The sequence below is a fragment of the Aspergillus homomorphus genome (assembly GCF_003184865.1).
Source record: "Aspergillus homomorphus CBS 101889 unplaced genomic scaffold BO97scaffold_28, whole genome shotgun sequence".
Classification (NCBI taxonomy): Eukaryota; Fungi; Ascomycota; class Eurotiomycetes; order Eurotiales; family Aspergillaceae; genus Aspergillus; species Aspergillus homomorphus.
The window spans coordinates 139,084-146,826 of record NW_020291914.1 but is presented as its reverse complement, the minus strand read 5'-3'; the positions used below and the strand labels follow the sequence as shown (position 1 = coordinate 146,826).

The 7,743-nt window shown below is 55.0% G+C and overlaps 4 protein-coding genes across 4 annotated transcripts in view; 2 read left to right on the top strand and 2 right to left on the bottom strand.

Moving 5' to 3' along the window:
• Nucleotides 1-3,092, bottom strand: part of BO97DRAFT_471621 (putative histone-lysine N-methyltransferase (Ash1)) — a 3,143-nt gene extending 51 nt beyond the window's left edge. Inside the window, exons 1-4 of the mRNA XM_025700053.1 lie at nucleotides 1,524-3,092; nucleotides 1,091-1,464; nucleotides 835-1,034; nucleotides 1-782 (exon numbers count right to left, since the gene is read on the bottom strand). The exon at nucleotides 1-782 is cut by the window's left edge and continues 51 nt beyond it. Coding sequence (XP_025549727.1) covers nucleotides 38-782; nucleotides 835-1,034; nucleotides 1,091-1,464; nucleotides 1,524-2,742 — 2,538 coding nt within the window. The 5' untranslated portion in view covers nucleotides 2,743-3,092 and the 3' untranslated portion in view covers nucleotides 1-37. The remainder of the gene's footprint in view (nucleotides 783-834; nucleotides 1,035-1,090; nucleotides 1,465-1,523) is intronic.
• On the top strand, nucleotides 2,863-3,703 carry BO97DRAFT_122464 (uncharacterized protein). Its single transcript, XM_025689980.1, has one exon. It carries the CDS (start codon nucleotides 2,984-2,986, stop codon nucleotides 3,491-3,493), a length of 510 nt encoding a protein of 169 aa, XP_025549726.1. The 5' UTR covers nucleotides 2,863-2,983; the 3' UTR covers nucleotides 3,494-3,703.
• On the bottom strand, nucleotides 3,704-5,976 carry erf2 (palmitoyltransferase ERF2). Its single transcript, XM_025689982.1, has 3 exons — nucleotides 4,883-5,976; nucleotides 4,717-4,825; nucleotides 3,704-4,660 (listed from the first exon to the last, which is right to left on the bottom strand). The coding sequence occupies exons 1-3, from the start codon at nucleotides 5,848-5,850 to the stop codon at nucleotides 3,914-3,916; spliced, it is 1,824 nt and encodes a 607-aa protein (XP_025549725.1). The 5' UTR covers nucleotides 5,851-5,976; the 3' UTR covers nucleotides 3,704-3,913.
• Nucleotides 5,977-6,735: 759 nt separating this feature from the next.
• BO97DRAFT_415870 (uncharacterized protein) lies at nucleotides 6,736-7,566 on the top strand (the record flags this gene model as incomplete). Its single annotated transcript, XM_025696411.1, has 4 exons — nucleotides 6,736-6,876; nucleotides 6,996-7,039; nucleotides 7,240-7,441; nucleotides 7,516-7,566. 4 exons carry the CDS (start codon nucleotides 6,736-6,738, stop codon nucleotides 7,564-7,566), a joined length of 438 nt encoding a protein of 145 aa, XP_025549724.1.
• Between the last annotated feature and the right edge of the window lie 177 nt (nucleotides 7,567-7,743).

Sequence of the window (7,743 nt, the reverse complement as noted above, 5' to 3'; positions counted from 1 at the left end):
GTATCCAGGTAGAGTTCTCTTTTTTCTTTTTCGTGTTTCATTTCCTGCTCTTCCTCGGAGACGCGGTCTTCGTAGCCTTCCTCACACTCTGCCGCTTCTTGGGGATCTGCTTCACCACCTTAGTAGGTGATTTGGTCTTGGATGCACCCTTGCTCTCGTCCTTCTTTGCTGCGGACCGTCTTCGTGAGTTCGTGCCTTTCGCTGCGGCGAGAATCTTCGCTTTCGTAGCCGCGGATGGCCGGTTAAGCTTGGATGTTGACTTGGCTGGCACGGCGGCGGGGGTAGGTTTTGCCTTGGCCAGCGTCTGTGTCTTGGGCATCGCGGTTCTAGCTTTGGCCTTGGTTGCTTTGACAGTGGGAAGCTTGATCTTGGTCTTCGGAGGCTCGGCTTTCGATGTTCGTTTCGTCGTAGCTCTCTGCGTGGTGGCAAGCTTCTTGACGGTCGCTTTAGCTGCCGCGCTGGTTGACTTGGGATTCACCGGCCTCGCTCGAGCAGAAGTCGACTTCGACACGGAGGCGCGGGCGCGGGCGACTACCTTCGTCCCACCTGCCTTGACGGCCTTGGTCGTGAGGATCTTTCGTTGTTTGGTGATACCCGAAGGTGATTTGCTGAGTACATTGTTGGCTTTCCGCTTGATGGTAGGCTTCTTCGAGCCGGCTTGCTTCTGCCGTTCGTCTTGCTCCTTTGCGCGTCGGTCCTTCTCCCTCGGTCGCGGACCCAGGATCCCACGGCAATTCGAGGCACCGCATCGACACTGTTGGACATTCTTCTGAGAATAGGGACTGTCGGATACGTTAGCAGGTATCATAGGCCCCAACAACGCTCCCTACTCACTCAAAATTGTAGTCATAAGTCAGCTCCTCCCCAGTCATGATGCCCCGGTCCCCGGCAAAGAGAGCCATACGCGGCTTTCCAGCGACAGTCCACTTCTCCATGCGGCAATTGGGTTCGCAAGAGTGGTTCACAAAGCGAGCGATCGAGCCCCGAGTAGCGTCAATGATCATGTTTTGATCAAAGTACATCAAATAGTAGCACTAGAGAATCTGTTATCGAAGTGATCGACGAGAATTGGAAGACGCAGATGACAAACCTCATTGTTCTTGTAAACCGTACGCATGCGCCTCTCACATTCAGTCTGCGTGATGATTTCACCCGTGTATTCCACAATGACCTGGTTAGGCTCAAAGGTGCGGTTGCTGCGTACTCCGTAGCCGCGGTCGTCTGTTTTGATCACCTCGACACCGATGTTGTACTTGCCTCCAGCCTTGGCCCGGTGCTTGAGCTCCTCGAAACTCCGGTTACCACACTCAGGACCCAGCCTGCAGTTCCCACTATCACATTCGTACAGCATGTGCCGGTTCTGGCAATCCTCGTCGCAGCCGGTCTCCTCTGTACACATACAGTTCGACAAGTCGATATGCTTGTTTGCGCGCCATATGCTCCCCGCATCACCGACAAAGACGTCTAATATTCACGTTAGCACTCAACTGAGCAGTAGAGGCGTAGAAGTGCGAGGCACGTACTCTTATTGGTCTTTCTCCACTCGTCAGGCTTCGGTTGACCCGGTGGCAGCGGCGAGAAGATGTCGAACGGAAGCTTGAAGTCCCTGCCATTCTGCAAGAGCCTCTCTCCAGCGAACATGGGCATCGGTAGCAGCCGACGCTGAGGCGGAGTTTCTGTCTTGTTGTTCTGACTCTTTCTTCGGTTTCTACTCCGACTTTGGCTGGGCGGTCCGTCCTCGCGCTCTTGCCCAGTGTACAGCCCATGGGCCAGCCAGCGCTTCCGCCTCACGCGTGGTACAGGGGGAGGTGCCGGAGCTGTGCCTGCCTGGGAGTTTTCGCCAGCAGCCTCGGCCGCAGCAGCAGGCAGGTCGCTTTCGGAGACCCGTCTCTTCTTTGATGCAGGGTCACCGGGAGCTGCAGCGACAGATTGTTCCTCCTTGTTAGAGGTGACAAGGTTGCGCGGTCGTAGCCCTTCCCGACGCCCGGCGTCTTTGCCCTTCTCCGTCGCCTCACGCGAGCGCTTTCCCAGGACGCTGCTCGCCCGAGTCACCAAGTCCGACGCCTTGTCCAGGACACTCAAGCGCGTTGAGCGTCGAGTGGGCTTCGGGCAATCCTCTTTGGCAGCCGTCGCGGCGGTTGTGACCTTCTCCTGTTCTTGTTTCTCATCCTGGGTCAGCACCCGCTCCACGCGCTTGCGGAGAGTCCGACGCTGTAGAGAGGTGGTGATATCGTCGGAGGGCGGCTCTTGCGACGGCTTGTCGGAAGTCTGCGTTTCCGGAGTCATGGGGTGGTTGCCTAGCTTGGTCTGCTCATCGGCCCAGAGGGTTGTTTCCATGACCGCTATGCTGTGTCGGAGGTGGGAGGCGGAGGAAGACGACGATCGCTTCTGCTTCTCCGCAACGGAGGATTCGTCACGACTGGCAAGCAAGCGATCACTGTCATTCCCCGGAGAGGAACCATCATATTTGTCTGCTCCCGCAATGTCGTCTGGTCGGAGTCCCCCCCGCAGCGAGGCGCGTGTTACACGTGTTGATCGTCGGCGTTGGGTCGGGTTCTCATCGTGGGACGCGTGCTCGTTGTTGCTTGACGTCTCGGAGCGACTGTTCTCGGGGGTGAGAAGTTGTTCGGTGTATTCGAAACTCATTGATGTGTCTGCGTGTGCATGAGTGTGCTTCTGGAGGTCTGCAAGAGTGGCGGGTGTTGCGGGAGACGCGCCGGACAATTCAGTTGGGCCTTCCATGGTGAGAATCCGGGGGGAAGGATTTCGAGATGCGGTGGGGAGATAAGGTCGAGGGTGCTAGATAAAAGTACAGAGAAAGCGCCTTTGAGATAGCTCGACAGTTCTCGCACAGAACGAGTCAAATCCAGGCCGATTCTGCCCTGGGTTGCCTGTGCACGGGGAAGATGCGTTGACTGACTCGGGGTGGACGGTGGCCTTGTCACCAGGAGCGAACCGGATCAGAGCTTATCTCTCCCAGATCATGATAAATCCCGCAAGAAAGACCCACGGCGCAAGAATCCCCGGTGGGAGCAAAGCCTGGAAACACTTGGATGGGGAAGGGAAGAGGGCCAGAGCGTGGGAAAGGAGGAAGAGGAGGTGCGGAGAGAGAGGGTCGAAGAGGAGTTGTCCGTATTATTATTCTTCTTCTTCTCTTCTCTCCAGCCAGCTAGCCAGCCAGCCCCGAAAGGACGGCGCCGCGGAATGCAGATGGCACAAGACAGTGAACCCTCCCAGCCAATTTCCAGTCTCCGGGGTCACTTCTGGCTGCTGCAATTTCTCCCTCCTGTCGGCGGGGTTCTACAATTCTGATCGCCATTATCCCACTCCTACATCCATGTCGTCGCCGCCGCCGAACTACTTCGGATGCGGCATAAATCACCCACCTCTCGCTCCGTTTTTCACCAATGAGAATCTGGATGCTTCGGTGCATCGTCTCTTCGTCAATCACCGTCTATCGGCTCGAATTTATTCTGACTTATTGTACATTTAACCCTGAACACGGTGTGATATCAAGTTGGTCCGGCGAACCGGAAACCTGCACCCCCGACTGATTGTGGTGGGCATCTAGAGTGGAAATCAAGGAGAAGTATCTTGCAAAGAACGTATAGCCAAGACATGCTTCAAATGGGCAGCTCGCTTGAACATTCAGGCATAATCAGAGAAGGAAGAAAGGGGTATGTAAGCGTAAACGTTCAGACGCCGAGTAATCCAACCAAAGGCTGTGAAAAAGGTGCAACATGCATTATGATTGCAGTAGTCTTGAGGCAGAAAGGAAAGCAAAGGAGGAAAAAAAGGAAAGAGAAAATAGTTTACCCACTGAGGGGCTGTAAATTGTGTCGTGAGATGGTAAGACATTCATTGAACCGAACTGAACCACGCCAAACCTAGAATCATAGATAATTACCTCATCTCATTCTGGTGGCTGTGTAGAAGGGACTCGCTGCATCTCGATGTCGGGCTGACGCTCAACATGGCGAGGGAGGTACTTCCGCTTAACAGTGCTCAAGCGTTGATCACCCTGACGGTAACTTGCTTTGAATTGCATGTAGGTCGGGGGCCGCGGTCGCAAGAGCACGGACAGCCAGTTTCGGATGGCACTGCCTTGGGTGAAGGGACGATGGCGATCGGCCTTGGCAAACTTGTGAGAGTTCAAATATTCTCTAGTGGTTTCACCCCGGCCAACCAGGAAAATGTGATACGTCCACAGAGAAGCTGGATACGGCGCAGCAATTGCACCATATAGCACCATAGCCCAAGGCACCCTCAATTTATCAATCGCGGTGCCAAAACTAATGTGCTCCTGGTTCCGGTACACCAGAATGTGCGCGAGACTGGCTCCGAGTAAGAATAATGCGAGGAGCGTGGAGGAGGCCACAAAGGTCAAAAAGTATCGGTAGTTGCGGCGGCCAACACAATTATTGAGCCAGACGCAATGATGGTCCAGAGTTTCCACGCAGTTGTCACACACCCGGCAGTGATAGCAGCGCGGGGGGCGCCAGATACAACAAGTCTCGCAGTACTTCACGGGGACGTCCATGGCGGCAACGTCGGACGTTGCTAGTTTGACCATCACCCAGTCATTGGTTGGCGGGCCTACAGCCAGAGGGTCATCTGAAGGGTCCGGTGGCGGCAGCTGGTGAAGATTGCGCGGAATGATCTGTGGCGAGAAGTTAGCCAATGGGAACGTATCTCAAGGTCCTGGGAGACTCATACACCGGGATCAACAACCGAAGCATGAATGAACGAAGAGAAGCATAAGTAGAAGAGGTAGGCGAACAAGATCGGGATCGCAGGCGAGATATGATGCCAGAGCCAGGGGGCCCTATGCACGATCAGTAAAGACTACCCAACGACACCCAGAAGAGACAGAATTCCTTACGAGTATGCGAAGAACAGCGCCGATGGCACCACCACGAAGATTCCAGTCGCGATATTGACCGGCTTGTCCCTGGAGTTCTGCAACCTTCCCCGTCCGAAGAATATCGTATTGCCAACAAAATACTCGTAGTTCTTCCCTAGACGGCTACGCTTGGTTGTTGGGGGTTGTTTCTCGATTGACGCAGGTGTCGACCCGGCCGAAGACAGCCTCTCATGCGCGCGATCACGGGCTTCTTGCACCTGGTTTCTGTTCTGTAGCGAAAGGAAGGAAAGAGGCGATCTCTGAGGCGATTCATGGCCACTCGGGTTGTTATGGTTTACTCCCAGGTTGAGGTGTGGTGGGTTGAGCTTGTAAGCTCTCTCCTGGTTGTGGATGAGCTTCGCACTCTCGCCTATGCTCCTCCCGGTCGTATTGCCCATCGGGCTGGCGTTCGAGGCCGTTCGGTCGGGAAGGACAGGATCTGTGAATTCGGTGCCTCTCGAAGGAGGAGGTTCCTGATCTATCGGTGGAAGAGAGTCCCGGGGCGCGGTGCTATTCGAGATCAGACTCTGTCTGTTCTGGCTTCCGTGCTCCCCCCATTCCTCCGAAGTGTCTGTCGTGGTTCCTTTCGTCATGGGCCGACCCCTATGCGCCTGAAGTCGCTGGGATGACATCGGACGGAAGAAGCCCTGCGCCGTCAAGGAGGGGATATGAGACCGGCTCAATCGACTGCCGGAACTGCCAGGTCTTGCCGTCGCCTGGCTCGTGGTTGTGATGGAGCTCCTTGCGGGCGGGGGTACTCGTCGGGATACGGATGGTCGCGAGCGTGTTGGTTGCGACGACATACCGGTATAGGTCTGGGAATTATCTCCATCGTCTGAAGCCATATCGGTGACGCGGGACGAGATTCCGCCCACGGAAGGAGGTCGCGGTATTCCTAACACATGTTGCGCGGGCGGGGGATTCGGCGCATCGCTGGTCTCGGACATTGTTGACGAAAAAGAGGATGGACTTTCGTACGGGGTGGTCAATAGTCGGGGATTCACAGATCAGCGTCGTGCATCAATCATGTTGTGGCCAGACAGGGGTAAAAAGACGATCGAGGTATGATGATGATCTAGATGCCGGGGACCCGCAGCTCTGAAGGCGTGAGTATAGATCAGGGTCGGATGAAGGTCGGAATTAAGAGGATTTGAAGGAATGACAAGAAATCGTATATCGTAGTGGAAGTGATTTAATAAATGAAAATGAGCGTAAGCAACCTAAAAGAAAGCACTGGCGGGTTAGTTTTCAAGGGCAATTAATTTCGAGCTATATCGGGGGGTGGTAGGGAAGAGAGCCCAGGGCTTGGGCCAACCCCTGTCCAAGGTCAACCCAAGGCAGGGAAATCTGTTGGAGCAACAGGCAAACGGACCTAGATGGGAGGGAAGGGATGCTGCCAAGGGAGAGGAGGCGTTATTAGCAACCAGAACCCATCATAGTACGATCGCAAGGACGACCATGACCTTTAGGAGCGTAAGGATGCGAATGAGCGATCATGGGCTTCCAGAGTCAAGCCGTCGTTTGCGACTCGGACCAGGCAGGGCAAGACAAGGGTGGAATGATGGAAAGTCGAGGACGTCGACGGCAGCCGACCGTGGTCTGATCATCCACCAAACTGCAGCCTGAGAGCTTAGGCGCAAACGGTCAGCTGAGTCAGCTAGAGTCCGAATCGCGCTGGCCAACGGGATGTCACCTGATGATGCGCCGGCAACATCATCGTCCGACACGCACCCACCGATTCCCCCTCAAACCCACACCTCTTACTACTCTTGGTAGACTGGCCACCATCTCACCTCAATTCCACTTACACAACCACAAGCACCACCATCACAATGTCCTCAATCGCTGCTATGGCCTCTCGCCGGGCCTTCGCCCGCCAATCCCTCTTCCGCGCTCCCCAGCGCCGCTTCCAGTCCTCCAAGGTCGAGGAAGCCAACCTCGACAAGGGTCCCAAGCGTGACCCCGAGCTCTACGTACGGAACCACCACCAGCACCACTAGCCCCAGCACCACCTCAATTGACCTCTCGACCCTCGCGAACCCCCCTGTTCTACTACAATGGCATTCTAACACGAACCTGGATAAACCTATAGGTCCTCCTCGGAGTCATGTCAGGAGCTTTCCTGCTCGCCGGATGGTAAATTCAATTCCACCACCACCACCACCAACCTCTCTTTTCCGCCCGGGATTCGCTTTCCTGCAAAATTGCCCCGAGGCTGTCCTGTCACCACACCCAATCCACAAACTCAACACCCAGCCCGCCCTCTATGTCACCCACGTCAATTGCTTGCCAAAAAGAAAAAATAAAACAAGTTCACTAACTCAAATGCGATTCAGGTACTTCGGTCGCAAGCCCACTTCCGTCACCTCCGAGAGCAACGTCCGCATCGGCGAGAGCGCCATGCCCTGGGAGCAGACCGACGCCGAGGGCAAGGTCTACAAGTACCAGTACCACCCCCACGGTGACAAGAGCCAGCCCCTGCGCAACGCTCCCAGTGCCTTGAACACTGTCATCGTCCCCAACGTGACTCTGCCCGAGGTATGGCCTGCCCTCGATACTATGACTTATATATGATTTTAGGCCATCCAATTTAGCTAACTTTCATACCGCAGGATCTCCACGAGCGTTTCAACAAGTACGGTAAGGAGGAGTGGGACTACTAAATAAAACCCTCCGCACCATATCGGAAAGATTCGAATCGGTGAAGTTGAAGTTGAGGCAACATCGGTGATGATCGCTGTACACTAAAACTTGAGTGCGTGAGTATGTGAGAGAGAGTGTGTGTGCGTGTGAAGATTAGAGTACAAGAGAGTAGGATATGAGGGAGAGAAGACCGTTTT

Excerpts from the sequence above, each read along its gene's own strand:
- BO97DRAFT_122464 (XM_025689980.1), top strand. The coding sequence starts at position 2,984 with ATGATAAATCCCGCAAGAAAGACCCACGGCGCAAGAATCCCCGGTGGG.
- erf2 (XM_025689982.1), bottom strand. The coding sequence starts at position 5,850 with ATGTCCGAGACCAGCGATGCGCCGAATCCCCCGCCCGCGCAACATGTG. Across the intron at positions 4,826-4,882 it reads GCGCTGTTCTTCGCATACTC|GGCCCCCTGGCTCTGGCATC; the intron begins GTAAGGAATTCT and ends GATCGTGCATAG. Across the intron at positions 4,661-4,716 it reads CTTCGGTTGTTGATCCCGGT|ATCATTCCGCGCAATCTTCA; the intron begins GTATGAGTCTCC and ends TTCTCGCCACAG.